At 32.9% G+C, this 23,757-nt stretch overlaps 2 protein-coding genes across 12 annotated transcripts in view; both read left to right on the top strand.

Moving 5' to 3' along the window:
* The first annotated feature begins 4,794 nt into the window (after nucleotides 1-4,794).
* LOC127701931 (uncharacterized) overlaps nucleotides 4,795-23,757 on the top strand; it is a 92,667-nt gene continuing 73,704 nt past the window's right edge. The window contains exons 1-2 of the mRNA XM_052205901.1: nucleotides 4,795-4,945; nucleotides 5,107-5,247. Coding sequence (XP_052061861.1) covers nucleotides 4,795-4,945; nucleotides 5,107-5,247 — 292 coding nt within the window. The remainder of the gene's footprint in view (nucleotides 4,946-5,106; nucleotides 5,248-23,757) is intronic.
* On the top strand, nucleotides 10,199-15,373 carry LOC127702580 (uncharacterized). Of its 11 annotated transcripts, none has more exons than XM_052206845.1 (4): nucleotides 10,199-13,522; nucleotides 13,591-13,656; nucleotides 13,791-13,923; nucleotides 13,992-15,373. In XM_052206845.1, exon 1 carries the CDS (start codon nucleotides 10,593-10,595, stop codon nucleotides 12,111-12,113), a length of 1,521 nt encoding a protein of 506 aa, XP_052062805.1. In that variant the 5' UTR covers nucleotides 10,199-10,592; the 3' UTR covers nucleotides 12,114-13,522; nucleotides 13,591-13,656; nucleotides 13,791-13,923; nucleotides 13,992-15,373. The 11 variants fall into 11 exon arrangements, with proteins under 11 accessions (XP_052062805.1, XP_052062806.1, XP_052062798.1 ...); XM_052206846.1 differs by having other exon boundaries at nucleotides 13,858-13,923; XM_052206838.1 differs by having other exon boundaries at nucleotides 10,199-13,723.

A 23,757-nucleotide genomic window follows, 5' to 3' on the forward strand; every position in this document is an offset into this window, starting at 1 on the left:
TCGAGGTCCATAACTCGGCACTGATTTTCTAACTTGTCCGAGACATTGCTGATATAAACCTTGGATATGAAATTCATGTAAAATCTGGCAAGAATGGTACACAAGAGAACGCTTGCAATACCTTTATTCTTATAATCAATATTTTCAAGTGGCATTTCTAATGAAAGAAATAGCTGATGGGCATTGATTTTCGATCTAGTCCGAACATTGCTGATACAAACCTTTGATATGAATTTCATAAAAATCTGGCAAGAATAATATACAAGAGAACGCTTACAAGACCGTACGAACGCCAGGTATTTCGATGTCTCCCGCAACTCGTCGGGCTGGGTACAATAAGTATGCGGATCATTACTTGTGTTTATTGTATATACAATTGTATTGTCATATTATTACAAAATTATTGGCAAAATACAAGTACTTGCATAAATGTTGTTAAAGCTTTACCTACTTCCATGCATAATAAGTCTTACTTTAACAAAAGCTTCAAATAAGAAAAACTGATTGAGTTCTATTGATAGAATAGCAAAATTATGACCATTAGTACATTGGGATGGATGTATGGACACCCTTCTATCTTTGACATCAGTTTTGCCTTTTTTTAATGAATTTACATAAACTAATTGGTACGGAAATGGAATAATAAATGCTGTTAGGTAGTATGCAGTATATGTGTAAGGATGTCATATGATTTGAAAGGTTGCCTATCGTATATATGATGAAATGTATAACCCCGTTCAAAAATGTTCTTTCTTTTCTAGTTTAAGCAAACATTATCTGCTATTTTCTTGTTTGTTTTTCAACTACATAATCAGTTGTAATTCCAGAGATGAACCAAATATACCAAAATGGAAATTCAAACTCATAAGTCGAAAATAAAATGACAACGACATTGCAAAAAAAAACCAGAAGACAAACAACAGTATACAAAACACAACATAGAAAACTAGAGACTGAGCAACACGAACCCCAACAATAAACAGGGTTGATCTCTGGTGCTCCGGAAGGGTACGCAGATCCTGATCCACATGGGTACCTGTTATGTTGCTTTATACTCGATGAATTACTATGTTTATTGTAAATATTGAGATGATTATTGATTTAACAGTATACATGAGTATAGGAACATATATTACCACGTAAAAGTATAAACGTAGTGTATATCTTCAACGAACAGTATCTCCAAAAGATTAAAGTGAAAACTGAGATTGCAATTCTAGATCTTTCCGGTAAACAAAGGCGACAAAGTCCGAACAAAATGAACCTAGTAAAGAACTGGGGGGGGGGGGGGGGGCACTCATGTGCTCCTGGAGTATCCTGATCCACTAGTGTAATGCTGTCAATTTTAGGCATGGCATGGAATTTAACTTATTAAAGTTATGTGTATTTTGCTTTCCACCAGATTAAGCCACATTCAATACTACAACCGAAGAATCATATTGAACACTACTCTCATGTTGATAACTTTATCCAAAGTTATTAATGTGACGTCAAATTAAAAAGAACTAATGAAGTTTTATAGAAAAAACAATGAATTATTCCGTTTGAAGTCATATTAAAAACTACACCGATGACGTCATATTAAAAACTACACCCGAGATAAAGTCAAATTGATGAAGTAATAGCGGTTATCAACACACTCTTCAATACATATTTTCCTCTTAAAATAAGATTTAATATATGTTTTCGTATATGGCGTATATGTATATTTAAAAGTTCATAATGCAAGAAATGAAATGACGGATATGGATAGTACATGTAAATGTTCTAAAATAGTTTCAAGTGTTATGTTGCTTCATACCAAACAGGAAAATAATCACTATCTTGTGTGCGTTGTTAGATATATTTTTCCTCACTATCCCTTCTAAAAGGAAATCTGTTAGCAGAAGATAAGTTCATGACTACTCTTCCAATGTTTCACATCATCCGGTAAAAATCAAAGGATGTTTACTACTGAAATTCAAATAACAACATTTTCCTTTACGACTTTGTTCAATAGATAATGCATCATGCATCAAAGTTATGTAAAAACTATGTGGTTTATGAGCTTGTTTTTTAATACATTCCGTTAGAAAATAAGAACTTTTTGCAGGAAAAAATTCTTTCTTGATTTTTTTAATATCCCTGTGTGACAAACATTAATGTTTATCTATATGGAAAATATATATGAGAAATTGCTTTGAGAAGTTTAGTTGATATGTAAGTGTTTAAAATATTGCAACAAATTAGAGTTACCAGGCAAATATAATGCAAAATTGCCTAGGATTAAGTCAAAGGGTTTACATTAAGCATAAAGTAAACCCCTGATCAGGGAACATCCCTTTCTCTCTGTTTGCGAAGTGTAAAGCCTAACATGTATGTATTTTCAACTTTGCAATTATTAAATTGTATATATGTATGTAACTCTGTAATTTTGAAATTCCAACTTCCTTTAAATAACATAGTTTCATAGTTCAATTGTCGAGTTGTACGGTTACAATTTAAGAATTGCAAAGTTGGAATTATGACACCTTTGGCTATTCATAGTTAACACGTTGAATGATATACACATGTGATTTCTTTTAAATCTAATTCAGATCACGTTAGCTGCCGTTCTCTGCATCCGGGTACCGTGAAAACAAAACATATATGTTTGATATCTACATCATCATTCATGTGGCCTTATAGTAGCAGAGATCAATTCCAGTCACGTGTTTCCATCGATTGATGAGATTCCATCTAATCCAATCTGTTTCATGTCACGTATGAACTTTAATTGGCTAGGAAGTTCCAAATGGGATATAAACAGTTGCTCTAGTGTGTATTTTATATGTATATGTTTGGGTTGGGTACCTCGATGATCGTGTTATGTACCAATTTGTATAAACGAAACTGTAACGGAATGAAAATGCTTGTTTTTGTAAGTACATCTGATATCGGTATGTATTTCTATATTTCCAGTAATTTTCATTGACTTTATTTAGGGAGTATATACGATAACTATAAGTTGTCGATAGTAATACAAGTTGCGAGTTTAAAAGTAAATTCTGGAGTGATTTAAGATTTTATTTTGGTATCCCTTTACCATATAGTAAATTATAAAAGTCCCGAGAATAACAAAAATATGAAAAGCTTTATTTCACTCTCTGGTTGTTTTTACTTTAAACATAGATTGTAGATAAGTAAACAAGGATTTAGAAGTTTTATTTAAATTCTTGTCCTTATCAAATTAATCAATGTTTTCTACAAACAAGTGGATTTTATTGGAACACAACATATGGGTTTGTTTAAGGTGCCAGTGATTTTTGGTGGGGTTCGTGTTGCTCAGTCTTTAGTTTTCTATATTGTGTTTTGTGTGCTTTTGTTTGTCTGTTGGTCTTTTTCTTTTTTAGCCATGGCGTTGTCACTTTATTTTCGACTTATGAATTAGAATGTCCCTCTGTTATCTCTCGCCTCTCTTTTTCTTTAACAAGCAGTAACTTTATCTTTATTGTATTGAAATCTTTCGCTCGCTAAAATCTCTCTCTCTCTCTCTCTCTTTCTCTTTTCGGGACAATATTGTTTAATAGATAAAGGCAACAGTAGCATACCGGTGTTCAAAAGTCATAAATCGATTGAGAGGAAACAAATCCGGGCTACCAGCTAAAACCAAGGGAAACACATTAACTATAAGAGAAAAACAAACAGGACAACAGGAACACTGAAGTGCAACAAAAACACACGCCAACATACATAGAAACGAACTATTTAAAACAACTGCCATATTCCTGACTTGGTACAGGACATTTTAAGAAAAAGTGGTGGGTTGAACCTGGTTTAATGGCTAGCCAAACCTCCCGCTTTATGACAATGTTAAAAATATCGCTAAAATGACAACACTACGTGACAGAAATAAAGCACAAACACATAATATAATAGTCGACACAACATGCAAACTGCAGAACAACAACGAACATATTCCATCAACGACAGACACCACAGGATATAAAACAATTCACCAATTGATAAGCTAGTGAAGTTTTTTTAAGGGTAAGTTAAACCTATGCATGTTTATTTTGCCCGTTATTTTATATTATCAATCTAAACAATAGTTTTATTTCCTATGACTGTAAGAACAATACGTGAATAAAAGATCGTTTGGTGTCAGCAGTGACGTGTGAAGACAATAAGGTTTTAAGTTACAGCTCTTATTAATGAGTTTGGCCTTTTTTCTTCCTCAACGAAAATGTAAGAAGACGACACTATTCCATTTCCTTATTTTTACATTTTCTCAATATTCTCTTTCTTAATTTCAAATGGTATTTCTGGATTCAGGTGCGTTGTTTATTTCCAATTGAATAATAAACATTCGACGCAAGTGACAAATCTTACACACTTTTTTTTCAAATGAGGTTATAAATAACATTGTAAGTTCAGGAGATCTGATATTAAAAAGCATAATACATTTTATTAGACGGAGTTTACAGATCGCTTATAATGTCTTTGTTTTCGCTATCATCATCATGGTCTCTTGACATCATCATTTTGGCTTAAACCGGTTCAAATTTAAGCTTATTTGCTAACAAAATGAGACATGCGCCTTAAGCAGGTAGGTGTACACATATCCGGTACGAAACAAGTATAAACTGTATAACTAGTGTGTTCTATTTAATAATAATTTATTAGCATTTTATGTTTTACAATAGGTGACAGTATACAATGATGCAGAATATATTGGCTTTGTTCCTTGTGGTTGTTTGTGTTTGTGCATGTAAATAAGCGTACATTTATGGGTTAAAAAGATCAATATATTCATAATGTATCAAATACTACTAAATGAATGTAATGTTCCGTGGTGTAGGTCATTGTGTTTCAAGCATGAAAGATACAGGCGCGGGTAGCGGTTGCTGTGTCAATGTGAATTCCATTTCATGTAAAAGTTCTAATGATCCTTTAAACAAACAGCATTCATACCCTACGAATAAAAGTGGGTCTTTTTCACTCAATGGGTTATGGGTTCTCAATACGCTTTCATAAATATAGAATCACATTTTGTATATGATATGCTGTTCGTTATAAATGAATATTCAATATGTTGGGGTTTTTTATGACAGAATAATATACCAATTAATGCATTGTTTCTTGTAGTACCGTGGCCAAAGGGAAAATATACTTTAGTAAAACCTAAATCAGGTTGTCCACCTGGATGGGTTGAAGGATGGCGATCACAGGACAACGAAGATGATAAAAACAACATTAACTCGATATCCAGTGGTCACCATTTTTACGGTAATCATATATTGATTTAAGATATCGATCTATTAAAAAAAACTTTATCCTGAAATTACAATATGAAACATTTCTTGAAAATTAATCAATGTTACGTTTCTTGATTTTTAACCAGAATTTGAAATATTTGTTTCTTGCATACCCACTTACATTAGACATTAGACATACGCATTCACCACCCTTTCAGGGTTCGTGTTGCTTGTAGTATCGTTGGTATCTTTCGTCTCGCTTTTCCAAATTAATAAGACTTCCATATGAATACACCAATGTAATGGACAATTTTTCAAAATGCTTTTGTTTAGCAATTCATTCTCTTTTTTCCGATGATCATTGTAGGTGAATTTAGTAGGAACACAAAAAAATATTACTGTTCAAAGATTCGTGAGGAGAAGGTTAAAGATTGGACCAAATGGATATTACTGCCATGGCCAAAAGGAACTTACTGTATACTAAGGAAAGGAGGATCGTGTCCCAAAGGTTTGTCAGTCAGTTTTATTGGGGGATTTTTAAAATATTTTCCGTTATAACGTTCAGAATTTATCTGACAGCCGTCGTCTGTAATTTTAAAACTTGTTTCGGAGTTTCGAAAATAATGGTTTTGCCAAATAGCTCTAATAAATATCCTTGATATTTTTATAAACACATAAAAAAAAATGTCTGAAATTATTATGTAACACTAAAGGGCGTTTTTTTTTTAACCTTTTTTTCAGTTACTGAATTCAAACAAAACAACTATGTATATTATAACCCATTGTAGAGATTTGATTGTATGTGTTTTAAGATTTGAAGCTTTGTTAGAACCGAGGTATGTTCCCGAAAAAGTGCTAACTATTTCCGTTCCCTCCGAAAAACGGTTACGTATTTTTAAAAAACATCATAAACAACCAGGAAAGTGACAGGATCGAACCACTTAGCCCACTCGGTCAAAGGATCTTGATCAAATTACTTTAACCTGGGGTTCCCTCGTTGGTTGTATAATTAAACACATTATTTAAATTGCAATGAACTTGTACAGTGTATGCTTAGTTGTTTCGGTTATTTTGTATCATTTCCTTCAATTTCACGATAAAATAACTGTCGTTACACCAAGCTAGCCTTATGCATTTTTTCCATCCCGCTCTCCATCACACATTGTAAAAAGTTAACTCATACCTCTCCAAGTAAAACGGTTCTAATTACATAAAAATAACAAACCGTTCGATGCTCGCAAACAGTTTTCATGATCTAGTACTTACTGTATATGAAATAACCATTCTTTTTTTTTAACAATATTTAGGATTTGCAAACGGACATGTTTATTGGGATGATGAAGATGATTCTGGTAGTTTAAATAGGTTAAGTGGAACCTTGCCGGACGGATCATATGGAAGAAACACATTGATACAATACTGCTGTAGATAATACGTCTATCATGTGATAATGATAAGCTTAAACATAGCTTACAATTAGTCAACCATATTACAAGTAAACTTATAGTTAGTCAACGATCTACAAGTTGACTTAAAATTAGTCAACAAAGCTAAAGGTTTTAACTTATAATTAGTTAACGAAGCTAAAAGTTAAACTCGTAATTAGTCAACGATGCTAAAAGTTAACTTATAGTTAATCAACGAAGTTAAAAGTTAAAGTTATAATTAGTCAAAGAAGCTACAAGTTAACTTGAAATTAGCTAACGCAGCTTTTAGTTAAACTTGTAATTAGTCAACGAAGCTAAAAGATAAACCTATAAGTATTCAAAGAACTAAAATTTGATTTAAAATTATTCAACGAAGCTTGAAGTTAAACTTATAGTTAGTCAACGAAGCTAAAAATTAAATTGTAATTAGTCAACGAAGCTGAAAGTTAATTTACTATTAGTCAACAACATTTTTTTTAAAGATATATATTTGTTTACATTGTATTGTCATATTGATATGATTGTTTATTCATTCTCAGATCTGATGGACCGTCTAATATTGCGATAGAACTTCCCACATCTAAGCCATTCTATCTTGTGAGAAAATCAAGCGCATGTCAGCAGGTGAAAGGAATGACTGTCCGCAATGAATATATAAGGACCGACGACGAAGATGATAAAGGTAACGAAAACAGCTGGGCTGGAAGCTATCCATCTCTAGATGGAGGCAGGAATATACGTATACATTATTGCTATTATGCATAAAGTCATGAAACATATATTAACTTCTGACACAAATTTTTCTAATAAATGCTGCGTTATTTAATTTTCATTTGTTGTCACTTATGTCAAATCAAGAAAACGATTAACACAGTACAACTACACTTTATTTTTTGTGTATTATTGCATTTTATGTTTACTTGTATTTATTTTTGTTTATCTTATTCTTCAACTTTTATATTTGTTTATGTTTTACTTTCATTTAGTAGCTATCTGAGGTATTGCTTCTTTTTTTCTTTTTGATATAAACGAAAAGTAACAATTCTTTGAGAATGTGAGCGATTATTTTTTTAAACATTATTAAAGGACAACACAGCAAATCAAATTAAATATTTACACAGAAAATAAATACACTTATGTGCAGCATAAGTGACTTTATGGTACAATGAAAGATTGTAACTTTTAATTGTATTAAGTCTTTTGATATCATGTTTTGTAAATGTTAGAAATATTAGAAATATGTAGAAAATAGTTTTGTACAGTACATAGGTGCTTATCTGACTTGAAACTCTTAGGAATTTTGTAATTGATATGGGGGCGCTACTTCAAGCACATGTTTTAATATGCAGCCTCTTTTTCAAATAGTTGCCGAAGGAAGAACACGTAAAGAAATTTGGTGACACTCAATTTCATAAAATATTTTCACTCAATTTCATAAAATATTTTTTCTAGGCATGCCTTTAAACACACTTATACTAGGTCATTCCATTTGCCATCGGCTTCACAACTACCTGAAATCAGGAAACGATCATAGACACCAATTAGACTTCAATTTGGCAAAAACCTCAACCGTCGAGTGGCATGGCGTAGGAGGAAGAACTATTCATAAAATGATAAAGTTCGACATGGGCATAGTTAAAATTAAAAAACCCGAATGTGTTATTCTCCTAGCTGGTGGTAACGATGTTGTAGAAGACACGTCTGTTGAGGAAGTGGCATATAAACTGATAAGTTTCTGTTCGATACTGACAAATACGTATGGAGTTCGACGAGTCGTAATATGTGCCATCATGCCACGCTTCCCACGGGATAATTTCAGACTTAAGAAAGATGGATACACTCGGGACAATACAAGCGTCCGAGATAGGGCATACAAGAATATGTATTTTGAAAAAGCACGAGAAATAAATAAAATGATAAAAAACGAGGTTGAAAAATCATCGAAATTTATCTTTTGGGATCATAACAAAAGATTTTCTTTTGACACCACAAACAAAAATTCATGCAAAGATAAATTTATTTCCGATGGAGTACATCTAAATACGAAAGGTCAATACCATTTATACAAGTCAATACGAGGAGCAGTTATCAATGCCTGCAAAGAGATTAAATTAGAAAACGGAAATTAACACGTATCTGAACCGTACTCGTAAGTTTTGGAATCTTTGGAAAACTTCCGGTGGATAATCGCAACAGAATGACAATCAAACTTATTGGGATTATGATGCATAATCATGGTTCAAGTAGTAGTTACCATAAATAAATACAAGTTAACAACACAAATTTACATATCAATCCGCTATGTTACTGTTTGTCGATCGATATCATAGTACATATCACATTATCGTACTTGACTTTTATACTAATGTCAGTAATGAATTATGTAGGTCATGTATACAGTAACGATACATGTCGTATGTTTGAACTTAATGTTGTTGCTAAAACTAAATATTTAGTTACCAAAAGAAAAAATTTTACGGCAGAAACTGGTAATATTTCAGATAATAATGAATACAAACAAAACAATTTTAACATGTTTAATGGTTGAGGACCGTCCAGATTAAATTATTCAAACAAGATTAACATGAATAATCAAGGTTAAATACAAAGAAAAACAAATTCAATTAAACAAAATAGTCCTAAAAAGAAAAATTATTATAATTGAAAGTATTGTATTAAGTTTGCATTAGTATATTTCAGACAATGCCTCCAAAAAGACAATCCTCGTACGGTGTGGCAGGTGCCATAAAGAAAATGAAAACGGCCGCCCAGAGGAAGAAAACATCAACCGCTATACCAAGTAGGCCTTCCATCTCCCCAAATAATGCAACAGTTATATTACCAGATGTCATGGAGGAGTTGACCAATAGGGTAACGGAAAGGGTAGCTAGCCGAATGGAAAGGAGGATGGAGGAAATTTTTGACAAGATAACTTCAAAAGGAAATAATGGCAATTCCGATGTTCAGGAGGCTGAGGTCCAACATCACGTGGACACTCTGAACAGAAACATCCAAGGTACATGTAATGGAGAGCAAAACCATGACAATAACAATGTGGTTGTCAGCCCAGAGGTTCTGGCTGTACAACCAACTGTTGATAAACAAATTATTGGGGGGCAATCAGCCTTTGTCAGTTGCTCCCTCAAAACAGGGGGAAATATACCGGATAAAATAAAACAACAAATATGGGCGGGAAAGTACATCGACTTCCATTCCCTCTTTGAAAATGACGAGACCAAATACAGATTACAACTTGTTCAAGGGGCCGACAACCCTGAACTGTCCATTACAGAAGAGCGTAACAAGAAAACATTAACCCTAAACCAATGGCTATCAGCCTGGAATAAATTTACAGCAATAATTTGTACTAAAAACCCTGAATTAGGGCCTGTAATCCCCCACCATATGGAAATAATCCTGGAAATGTCAAGAGAAGGGGGGAACTGGCAATTTTACGATATCGAATTTAGGAAATTATTAGAAAGAGGAGAAGCACAATGGGGGAGTACACACCTAGAACTATATCTCAGAGCAAAATTACAAGCTAACGTTTAATCTGGGAATGACAACAACAAAGGTGGCAGTACTCGCTGGCCAGTTGGAGTATGTTTTTCATTTCATAAGGGTTTAGGTTGTAAGTTTGGTGATAAATGTAAGTTTCAACACAGATGTTTCAATTGCGGTTTCAACCACTCATTCTCAACATGCAAAAAACCAGTTCGGCTCCCTTATAAGTTCACACAAATCAGTAATAACTCAAAAAAGATACAAAGAGGGAATAACCAGCCCTTTCGGGGACCCTCCCTATCTAGTAACAGAGACGACACCTCTTCCCCAAGGACAGAAAAAACTGTCCCCACCAGAAAATGATGTTAACTATAATTCTAATAGCAATACACCAGTTAAGGTTGATAGGCTTGGATATTGGTTAAAAGGATATAATATTGAAATGTACAATTACTTAGTTAACGGGTTTAAATATGGGTTCGATGTAGGATTCAGAGGTTCTGTTCATCATAATACAGTTGATAATTTATTATCAGCAAAGACTAAACCTGATATTGTTAGACAAAAAATTCAAAATGAAATTAATGCAAATAGATTTGTTGGCCCTTTTGATTCAAAACCTTTTACAGAAATGCAATTATCCCCTTTGGGACTAGCAGAAAAGAAAATGCCTGGGACATATAGAATGATCCACCACTTATCTTTCCCTGAAGGATCATCAATCAATGACAACATACCACAAGACAAATGCAGTGTACAGTATGCTTCCATCCAAGATGCAATAGAACTGATTAAGTCTGTAGGAAGAAAAAGTTTTTGTGCAAAAACCGACATATCCAGTGCTTTTCGAATTATAAACATAAAAGAATCACAATACAAACTATTTGGCTTCATGTGGGAGGGGAAATACTATTACGATAAAAATCTGCAAATGGGTTGTAGTTCTAGTTGTCAAATTTTTGAAAATTTTAGCACAGCCATTGAATGGATCGCAAAAAATAAAGTACTTATTCCAAACATAGTGCATATTTTAGATGATTTTATGATAGTAGACAAAACCGAAGATGGGTGTAAGAAAAAATTAGAACGTTTTCTTGCAATTTGTAAAGATATGGGTATACCAATTTCTAAGGAAAAAACATTCCAGCCATCCAAGGTTATGAGTTTTGTTGGTTACGAAATAGACACTAGGTTGATGGAAGTTAGACTTCCAATTGATAAGCTTGATAAATGTCACAATCTTTTAACCGTAGTGTTACAAAAAGAAAAAATTACATTGAGGGAACTTCAATCTATCATTGGTACACTCAACTTTGCTTGTGCAGTTGTCATCCCAGGAAGGGCATTTCTGAGAAGACTAATAGACTTAACAATTGGGGTCAAAAAATCCTTTCATAGAATACGAATGACAAAATCAGTTAAGCAAGATCTAAATACATGGCAAAATTTTTTAAAGAATTTTAATGGGAAGTCATTGATTTTATCAGACCGTTGGTTAACATCTGATCAGCTACATTTGTTTACAGATGCCTCTGGTACATACGGTTATGGTGCTTTGTTTGGTTCACAGTGGTTCTTAGGCAAATGGGACACAAAATGGCAAAAACAAAATATTGCCTTTTTAGAGCTATATCCCATAGTCTTGGCAGTTGAAATATGGGGCCACCGATTTGAAAACCAGTGCATATATTTTCATACAGACAATATAGCTTTAGCGTCTGTAATTAATAAACAAACATCTAAAGATGCGTTAATTATGTTCCTAATAAGGAGACTAGTTCTACACTGCTTGAGAAACAATGTGAACTTTAAGGCAAAACAAATATATGGTTCAAAAAATGTTTTGGCAGATGCACTTTCTCGTCAACAGGTACAGAAATTTCATCGGTTAGCACCATGGGCAGACACTGTTCCCAAACCAGTTCCCAATCTACCAGATTTGCCAAGCTACAGAAACCCTTAAATAAAATTTTTAACAACATCTTATCTGAATCCTCACAAAAAACTTATAGAAGAGCAATTATCCACTATAAGAGTTTTGCTGAAGAATATGGCATTAGATTTCAGTTACCACTTACTAGTTCAGATCTCATACTATTTATAGCACATTTGAAAAACAAAGATCTTGCATCAAGTTCTATCTCAACATACATATCAGCAATTGGTTTTACACACAAAATTAATAATTGGCCTGATCCAACTGATTCATTCATTATTGATAAGGTACTGAAATCAGTGCATAAGGGAAGAAATCAAGATATGAGACTTCCAATTACTAGTACAATTTTGAATCATTTAATAGATGCATTAAAACAGACAATATCTAATAGATATGATCAAATTCTATTCAAAGCAATGTTCACCCTAGCATACCATGCTCTTTTAAGAATTGGTGAGATGACAGTCAACAACAAAAATTACAATCATGTTATTAGTTTAAGTCAAACTGTTGTGTTACACGAAAAATTAAGTATCAGTTTCATGGACTTCAAACATTCAAATGGAAAACAATTCCATTTAGAAATAGCTAAGAATAAAAATAACAATATTTGTGCAGTAACGGCACTTACTAGTTACTTAACTTTGAGAACAAACACAACGGGTCCACTATTCCTCAATTCGAGTGGAGAAGCTGTTTCTAGACAATTATTCCAACATGCTCTGAATGGTGCTTTGAACTTTTGTGGGCTCAGCAGAGCATATTACAAACCTCATAGTTTCAGGATAGGCTTTGCTACCGACGCAAGTGCAAAAGGATTGTCCACAGAAACCATAAGAAATTTAGGTAGATGGAAATCCGATGCATTCAAATTATATATTAGACAATCAGGTCAAATTTCTAACCTTTAGTCATGTTTATCTGTCTCACAACTGATCCTGTAATGACGTAACTTGTGAATGAATTACTGCCGTTTATTACTTTATATTTTGTACAGGGCTTGTGGGTCACAGCTCATTACATATCGCAAACAGAATAACAGTTCATATTATATGGAAACGGTGGACAATTGGGAAAGGTGAATTATGACGCTTATTTAAGCTGATACAAGGACAACCTAAAACCAGGAATTCATCCGTTTACCATTGAAATGACCAAATTTTACTGAGAAGTAATTGACAGAAAACAGCTTGCCAGGACTGGAATCTTAAAATCTCCCATTAACATGTAGTAATATTTATCAGTAAACTTATAACAATATATAAGGAAATACAGTTATCTGAAAGGGAAAAGAGGTATTAATACAATTATTGAATGCATGTTTTTGCTGTAAGAATTTAGTCAATAGTAAACAAACTTGGTCTGTTATTGCATCAAGTAAAAATATTTGTTTGACACGATGTCTGTAAATTGTGTCTTTTTAGTATATTTTGGTTTGTATCAAGTAGATACATTGATAGGACACAATGTCTGTAAATTGTGTCTTTTTAGTATATTTTAGTTTGTATCAAGTAGATACATTGATAGGACACAATGTCTGTAAATTGTGTCTTCTTAGTATATTTTGGTTTGTATCAAGTAGATACATTGATAGGACACAATGTCTGTAAATTGTGTCTTTTTAGTATATTTTGGTTTGTATCAAGTAGATACATTGATAGGACACAATGTCTGTAAATTGTGTCTTTTTAGTATATTTAGTTTGTATCAAGTAGATACATTGATAGGACACAATGTCTGTAAATTGTGTCTTTTTAGTATATTTTAGTTTGTATCAAGTAGATACATTGATAGGACACAATGTCTGTAAATTGTGTCTTTTTAGTATATTTTAGTGTGTATCAAGTAGATACATTGATAGGACACAATGTCTGTAAATTGTGTCTTTTTAGTATATTTTAGTTTGTATCAAGTAGATACATTGATAGGACACAATGTCTGTAAATTGTGTCTTTTTAGTATATTTGGTTTGTATCAAGTAGATACATTGATAAGACACAATGTCTGTAAATTGTGTCTCTTTAGTTTATGATTGGTTGTATAAAGTAGATACGTAGGTAGGACACAATGTCTGTAAATTGTGTCTTTTAGGATAAAGGACATTCGTGGGACTCAATGTCTGTATATTGTGAATTTTTAGTATATACATTTGTTGCATAATTTTTTACTTGTTTATAAACAGTACATAGAATCATAAGTTTTATCATTTGCATAAGTAGGATGATGGGTGATGCGGGTTTACTTTAGGGCAGCGTATTCAGCTCCATAAGAGCTTCATACGTCATGGCGGTATCTGCTCCCAAAAGTTGAGATGTTACACTATTATTAACAAATTTATAGTCAAGGGGAGATAACTCTAAATTGATTGACTTTTCAAAAATTTCAATTTTAATAATTGATGACATTTGTCTTTTCACTTATTACATAATATGCTCATTGGTTCAGATTGTAATGAAAGTATTGTATATTTAAATTCACAATTGGTACTTATAATTGTAGTGTATGCAAATTTTATACATGTATCTTTTGATATGATTGATTTTGAAACATAAACTGTCACATCTGTGGCCTGCATCATCATAACATGTGTTAGTTTTTATTTTGACTTTAGCGGACCATAAATACACTTATGTGCAGCATAAGTGACTTTATGGTACAATGAAAGATTGTAACTTTTAATTGTATTAAGTCTTTTGATATCATGTTTTGTAAATGTTAGAAATATTAGAAATATGTAGAAAATAGTTTTGTACAGTACATAGGTGCTTATCTGACTTGAAACTCTTAGGAATTTTGTAATTGATATGGGGGCGCTACTTCAAGCACATGTTTTAATATGCAGCCTCTTTTTCAAATAGCTGCCGAAGGAAGAACACGTAAAGAAATTTGGTGACACTCAATTTCATAAAATATTTTAATCCCCTCCTCCTTCCCCTACTTCCACCTTGAAAAGAGTTTCTTTCATTGCTTGAAGGTGACGAAAAGAGGCGGTATCTGCTCCCAAAAGTTGAGATGTTACACTATTATTAACAAATTTATAGTCAAGGGGAGATAACTCTAAATTGATTGACTTTTCAAAAATTTCAATTTTAATAATTGATGACATTTGTCTTTTCACTTATTACATAATATGCTCATTGGTTCAGATTGTAATGACAGTATTGTATATTTAAATTCACAATTGGTACTTATAATTGTAGTGTATGCAAATTTTATACATGTATCTTTTGATATGATTGATTTTGAAACATAAACTGTCACATCTGTGGCCTGCATCATCATAACATGTGTTAGTTTTTATTTTGACTTTAGCGGACCATAAAGTTGTGTTATGGCATTTATATGGTAAAGCTATTGATTTGTGCAATCAAATTATGTACTTAGGCATGTTGTTTTATTCAAACGGTCATTTTGTAAATACTAGTACAGTGCAAAAATGCTGATTTTAGTCTTTTGAATAAATACATGATGATTATTATAAACATAAAACTTTGTTGTCTCTATTTGATACTTATGTAGCAATCATATTGAATAAATGCTCGGAAATATGAGGATTCTATAAAGCAACACTTATTGAAATAGTTCATTCGTATTATCTAATAAACTTAAAATGAGTACGGTAACTAATATGGTTTATTGTGAATTGGAAAGATTCCTTATGTACATTCAAAGGCAAGATTAGAAAGGAGCAATCTTGGTTGAAAATATTATATACAGAAAATTAAGTTGTGTTTTAACAAAATATAATTTTATCCCAACAATGTTAACTCTGCATTTGTTTTCCCTCAGCTGGATTCGAACCCTTGCTTCTGTGACATCGTGGCAACAGTGCCTGCGCTGTGTCCAGCGCTTTAGACCAATCGGCCAACTAGGTAATATAAAAATATAGCTTTCGTTGGTTGAGTAATGCCTTTCCTAGTCGGCTCTATCTAGGGTTGTAACACAGTACATGATGTAATAATAGTGGCAAGTAGATAGTGTACCTTTCAGATCAGCTACCTTGTCTGTCGTAAAGGATGATAATGTTTCATAGTCTTGTTCATTTAACACTGATTCTGTTCTGAAAAGCTGATTAAAACCAAATTGTAGAAAGATTACTCTGTTCTTATCCCTAATATGTTGTTCAAATTCAGGGTCTGCACAGGAAAACTAGTTTTGACCTTCAGATAGGTGCCTATAAAGAATTTGTCCTTGATAGAGGATTGCTGCTCACAAAGAAGCTATTAAACCAAGAGTTCCAAATGGTGAAGTTGAAATCATCCCTTCGTTAATTTTACGGATGCCATCACGAGTTGGTTGACCGTTATGGAATAACCGTTTCACAGATGACATCGGATATGTTCAATATGTCGTAACTACAATACCCTTCCCTTTTCACGAATTTGACCCACCAATTTAGACTATTTACCGGATTTGTAATAACATAAGCAACACGACGGGTGCCACATGTGGAGCAGGATCTGCTTACCCTTCTGGAGCACCTGGGATCACCCCCAGTTTTGGTGTTGTTTAGTCTTTAGTTTTCTATGTTGTGTCATCTGTACTATTATTTGTCTGTTTGTCTTTTTATTTTTGGCAATGGCGTTGTCAGTTTGTTTTCGATCTATGAGTTTGGCTGTCCCTCTGGTATCTTTCGTCCTTCTTTTGTAAATTACACTTTGCAAATTATTAGCATTATAGATTATTTTTTCCTTACCCTAAACAAGTTCCAATGTCTCCTCTGTTGAAACATATTTTATCTTTCCAAGTACAATAACTTAAAAGGAATTATGTTTTTTTTTGTTTTTTTTTTTTGGTTCTTTAGACCTTTGTATAGATATCTTAGAAATGTAGGGTGTTTATAATGCAATTTTCCGTATAATCAATATTTTCGAGGTCCATAATTCGACACTGATTTTCTAACTTGTCCGAGACTTTGCTGATAAAAACCTTTCATGTTAATTTCATTAAAAAAAAGTTGCAAAAATTGTACACGTGAGAGTGCTGATAATGCAATCATTAATCTTTAATCTTCCATTAAAAAAGTATTTCCAAGGGCCGTAACTTTTTAAGGAATAGTTGATTGGCACTGATTTTCGAACTTGTCCGAGACATTGCCGATATTAACCTTAGATATAAGTTTCATATAAAATCTGACAGGTAGTGTTTACGAGAGAACACTTACAGTGCAATTGTTCTTAAAATCAATATTTTCAAGGGGCATAACTAATGAACAAAATAGCTGATAGGCATCGATTTTCAAAATTGTCCTTTGATATGAATTTCATAAAAATCTGGCAAGAGTTGTTTACAAGAGAACGCTTACAAGACCGGACGGACGCCAGGTATTTCGATGTTCCCCCCAACTCGTAGTGCGGAGGGACAATTATTAATGTTGTTTTAGCTTTTATTACTCCCATGCATGATAAGTTTTACTTTAAAGTCATACGAAACGAATTTCTTCAAAATTTAATGTTATCGAAATTATTGAACCAATGCATGCATATATACTAAACTAAGCCTTGTAAACACGTTTTTTTTTTTTTATATTTATTACGATATATAACGAATTATCGACAAATAATATTTCATTCAGTGATTGTTGATCGCAAGCTAATTAACTTTCGAGTTTTTTGCCGAAATTTACAGGATCGTGACATTGATAAACAGAGCAATGGAAAACGTGACAAATATGTAAAGTGAAAGAGTCATGACATTTGTTTTTATGTTTTCCATGCGTTCCTATTTGTTAAATAAACTTTTCCTGAACAGATGTTAAATGATTTTTTGTAATACATTTGTTATTTAAGAATCTGTTATTACTATTTACCTTCCAGAGCACGTTTGTTAACATTCATTCTTTCATCATGGTTTCCCCCCTAGCACTTGCGCGGGGTGGTGGCCGATGTTATAATGAGAGGTCTCATAGTTAAGGTCACTACATACGGGAAAATATTGGCGAATTAGTGTCTGGGAAGACAATAATTCAATATCGGTACATTTATGAAGCTTTTGATAATATAAAGGATTTTATTTTTTAAAAGTTCACGTTCACTTGTTTTAGATTAAAACTTAGCCATTTAAGTATATAAAACATATTCAACTTTTTTTTTAATTTGAAGTTTCATATGATTTTAACAAACAGCTTCAAATTAGACTAACTGATTGATTTTTGCAATGAATTAACATAAACTCATGGAATTGGAATAATAAATGATGCTAGGAAATATACAGTATATGTTTAAGGTGTCATGTGATTTGAAAGATTGACTGTAGTCTGTTTTTTATAGTTTACTGTTTTAGCTTTAATCAGACACTTGGTAATCTCATTAGAATTGTTTCACATTTTGAGAAGGATGTTCTGCTTTTGAAAAACCTTTTTGTTCATCGAGTAAAACATTCCTTGGATGCGAGAGGAAAGGGTCTAAATAAATAATTAACAGAAGTTCCAACTTCCTCATAAGAATTATTATGCAAAAGATTTTCGTTCTTATCATGATTTAATTATTATAGGATAAAACACTGTTTCAAAATTTTCAGTAGCAGTATTTTAGTCTTCAAGTTTATAGGTAGGTCAGAGAGGAGTTTCTACTAGGTTTCATACGTTTATACAAGATCAATTACTTTGTCCAATTTAAATATTGAGATGATTATTGATTTAACAGTATAGGAACATATTCTACAATATAAATATATTAAAGTAGTGAACATGTTCGTTGAACAGTAACTCCATAAGATTTAAGTGAAAACTAAGATTGCAATTCTAGATCTTTAGGTAAAAAAATGTCGGAGAAGACCAAAAAACTGGGGTGCTACAGAAGTATCCAGCTCCACTAGTGGAATGCTGCCAATTTTAGGCATGGCATGAAATTCGACCTTCTTAAAGTTATATGTATTTTGATTTCCAAATACTACACCAGATGAAGTTACATTCAATACTACACCAATTGAAGCCATATTATCATAATTATACCCAAATGGAGTCTTATTAAAACTACATCCGATAAAGTTACATTCAATACTACACCCGATGAAGTCATATTAAACACTACTCTCGATGAAGTCAAATAAAAAAGTCACCTTATGAAATCATAACAAAAACTACACCCGATGAAGACAAATTATAAATGATACTAAATGAATTCATATTAAAAACTACACTGGACTTATAAAAAATGAATTATTCCGTTTAAAGTTTTATTAAAAACTACACTCGATGAAGCCATAAGAGAAAGCTACACCCGATTACGTCATATTAAAAACTATACCTGATGAAGTCAAATTGATCGAGTAATAGCTGTTATCAACACAATATCTAATACATATAATAGAAAAACAAAGGATATGGGGTATCCATCCATGACACAAAGTTAGTACATGCACAGCAAAAAATACACAAAAAGCAATGAAACAGCGCTTTTATTGCTGTTCTTCATCTCAAAATATCAAAGTGAGGTCTTCATCACGGAGCAAAAAAACTCTAACCTCACTGCATGTTGAAGACGGCCCCTTGCACCGCTTTGGATGGACTTTGTAAGATGTAACACCACCAAATCGGGCCCTTCAAATAGGACATAATGGAAATTAGTACATATTTAAAACAAAATAGTACCCACGCATGGGCGCAAATATCAAACTATGTAGAATACAATTGGCAATTTAGGTATCAAATGAAAGGTGAAAGACTGGTGATTCATGTTCCTCCCAAAACAAAATTTAATATATATTTTCTCATCACAACAAGACTTTATACATTTGTTCTTATCAGAACAAGATACTGACATGATTTATTACAAACCTTTCTAAAATTGCACGTTTAGAAATTCAGAAATTATAAAGAAACTAAGGTTTCAACTCCCTCAGGCAAAGTTGACCTTAGACGAATTTGGCAATTTTTTTAGGTCCTTTTCCGTCCTTTAGCTCTTCAACTGTTTCGGTTCTTATACACCCTTGGCTTTGAAGTATTTAGCTTTGAGCGTTCTTGATAATGGTAAATCCAGAAAAGCGCTTCGGACGCATGAGATTTATAACTTGTTGTTTTCATATTTTAATCTATATTTATTTTATCAGAACAAGATTTCATACATATTTTCCTCTCAGAACAAGATTTGATACATATTTTCCTCTCAGAAATTGTTTTGTTATAAATGAGGCCGTTAGTTTTCTCAATTGAATTGTTTCATATTTTTCATGTCGGGTCTTTTATAGTCGACTATACGGTGTGGGTTTTCTCATTGTTGAAGGCCGTACGGTTGGCTATAATTGCTTACATCCACTTCATTTGAACTTTGGTGGATATTGGTCTCGTTGGCAATCATACCAAATCTCCTTATTTTTATATCAATTCATATTCTTCTCTCAGACCAAGATTTAATACACATTTTCTTATCAGGACAAGAACTACTTCATATTATTTTCTAGTTCCAACGTTATCTAAAGTCTCATATCGAAGCTCATTCTACATGAAATCAGTAAGAGGTAAAACCAAAGTTAAAAAATGCAGACTAAAGAAACCAAAGGGACTTTCAAACTCGAACACAAACTGACAATGCAATGGCAGAAAACGAAATATTACGAAATAACAAACAATCACACAGAACACAACATCAGCAACTAAAGACGAAACAGTACGAACCGAACCTTAAACAGGGATGGTCTCGGGTGATCCGGAATGTTAAGCAGATCTTAATCTGTGTAGTTCTGAAAGCAGCATGTAATACTTCCCAGTAAGGTTTTTTGTAATATTTTATTTCAAACTTTTAAATTTCCAATTTCACCATTTATCATAAGAAACGTTTGGTGTGTATACAAACGGACATACAACGAACGCCAGTTGAAAGAAAAAGATTACAATTTGACTTTGGTTGAAAACTGGTTAAATAAAACTGAAATTTGCAAAAGAAAATATAGGCATACGTGTATTAAAAAGAAAATAACAAAAATATCGAACTCCAACGAAAATTCAAAACGGAAAGTCCCATAACAAATGGCAAAATCAAAAGCTAAAACACATCAAACTAATGGAAAACAACTCTCATATTTCTGACTTGGTACAGGCATTTCCTTAAGTCGAAAATTTATATTTTGAAGTTCATAGTCCAAAAAATGACGAAAATTGATAATATATGTAAATGTACTAAAATAGTTTGGTTGCCTTGTTGAACATTGGTCAATTGTGTTTTTAATATATTTTAAAGTGTTATGTATATTTTAAACAAACAGGAAAATGAACACTATCTTTAATCCGGTGTTATATATATCAGACACAGGCAGGACGTTTTATCATTGTTTTTTCCCTCGCTAAGTCATCTAAACGGAAATATGTTAACTGAAGATGAGCTGATCATTAATTTTAAATATTTCTCTTCATCTGCTGAAATATAAATTTAGATAAACTTTTAGTCTAGAAACATGATTTATTATTAGTTATTATTGGCTTTTAACTGGCTTTCAGTAACTACGAGTACTCTCAGATTTGTATTTTGTGTCTTTTGTGTTTTTTGTTAGGTTTTTTTGTTATTTATATCGGGCTGATGAGTTAGGCCCTTTTCAACTGATTTTCATAGTTTGTTCATATGCTGTTCTGTTACACCACTGTCAAGGTAAGGAGTTTGCCAACAGCAAACATGTTTAACCCCGCCACATTCTCTATATGCCTGTCTAAAGCCAGGAGCCTGTAATTCAGTGGTTGTCGTTTGTTGTTGTATATGACATAAATCAGGCCGTTAGTTCTCTCGTTTGAATTATTTTACATTTGTCATCTCTGTGCCTTTTATAGCTTACTGTATGCGGTATGGGTTTTGCTCATTGTTTAAGGTCGTAGGTGACCTATATTTTCCATAACTTCTACATTATTTTAGTCTCTGGTGGAGAATTGTCTAACTGGCAATCATATCACATCTTCTTGTAGTTTTATTAAGTATTTGTATATGTACTGCTGACATTTCACACAACAACTTCATTCACGACATTTTGTTTTCAATAGTTAATGCATAGTGCATTAAGTTATAGAAAAACAGATATAGGTTCATGAGCTTTTTTTTGGGGTTTTTTTTTCCAAATAAATGCATTTTTAAAATAAGAACGATTGGCGGGGAATATTGTTTCTATTTCTTTTTTTGATATCAATGTATGACATTAACCTGTATAAAAAATATATATGAGAAATAGCATTTTACTACTAGTGTAATTTAGATGAAAGTGTTTAAAATATATAATAAATATATATATCTAAAAATATTGGAATTTCTAGGTAAATAAACGTGATGCACGATATCTCTCTCTCTCTCTCTCTCTCTCTCTCTCTCTCTCTCTCTCTCTCTCTCTCTCTCTCTCTCTCTCTCTCTCTCTCTCTCTCTCTCGCACACACACTCTGATCTTCACAAAGCCAAATATTTTGCATTTGATATGGTGGATTTGGAACTGGGTCATTTCTGAATAAACCTGTAAAAATAAAAACCTATAAAAGTTAAATCGGGTTTGATCTCCTACTTGTTTTTCTATGTGGATAATCTGCAGTCGAAACTTCAATAACGCAGATATACTGCTCGCGTGTGTATACCAGCACACGTAAGGTTAAAAATAAACAAAAACTATCGTGTATTGATAGAACATAAACAACTTAAAATTATGTGATGTTTGCAACAACTGTCCTGGGTTATAATCAGATAATACAGTTCTCAGGAAAACCAACACACAGACCCGGAAAGCGTCGGTTGTTTGGGCTTCGATGGCACTTTTAGGTAGTTGATTCTAGTCCACAATGTTGTAGGGATAAAGCTGTAGTTCTAGGGATAAAGCTGTATTATAGGAATCCGTTGATGGCCTGACCCTGGAAAACCTGTCTCTGTGATATTGTCTGGTTGTTACGGTTTGTCTCTTGATGTAATATGGAATGGTGACTGTTGCTTCTCGATGCAAGATCTGATACAGGAGTATGAGCCTGGCTCCTTTTCTGCGTGTTACTAGGGTTGCTCAAACAAGTGTTTGTAGGCTGTTGGTAACAGTTCCTGGTTCCTGGGAATAATTTTTGTTACAAAGCGGGCAGTTCTTCGTTGAGCCATTTCGATTTGGTAAATGTGGCAATTACTGTATGGGTCCCATAATGCAGATGTGAACTCGAAGTGTATATATAACGTTTTATATGCACTATCTTTTATATCTTGTGAACATTTGTTTGAGTTTTCTCTTAGAAATCCTAGTTTTCGGTTAGCTTTTGATGTTACTGTATATATGTGGTGGTCCAAATTCATTTCCTTTGTCAGTAACAAACCGAGGTATGTGTAGAGCTGAACAGTTTCCAGGTAATACTCCATCATTTTGTTTTTGTAAACAACAGGGTTGCGTTTTTTGTCACCCTAAGGATAAAAAAAGGCAACAGTAGTATACCGCTGTTCGAAAACTCATAAATCGATAGAGATAAAAGCAAATCCGGGTTACAAACTAAAACTGAGGGAAACGCATCAAATATAAGAGGAGAACAACGACACAACAAAAACACAACATTAAAATGTAACACACACAGAAACGAACTATGATATAACAATGGCCATTTTCCTGACTTGGTACAGGACATTTTAAGAAAAAAATGGTCGGTTGAACCTGGTTTTGTGGCATGCCAAACCTTTTTTTCACCCTAAGGATAAAAAAAGTATTTATTGGGTTTTTTTTTAAACATTTTGCTGGATGG

Source organism: Mytilus californianus, unplaced genomic scaffold, assembly GCF_021869535.1.
Source record: "Mytilus californianus isolate M0D057914Y unplaced genomic scaffold, xbMytCali1.0.p SCAF_5, whole genome shotgun sequence".
Lineage (NCBI taxonomy): Eukaryota > Metazoa > Mollusca > Bivalvia > Mytilida > Mytilidae > Mytilus > Mytilus californianus.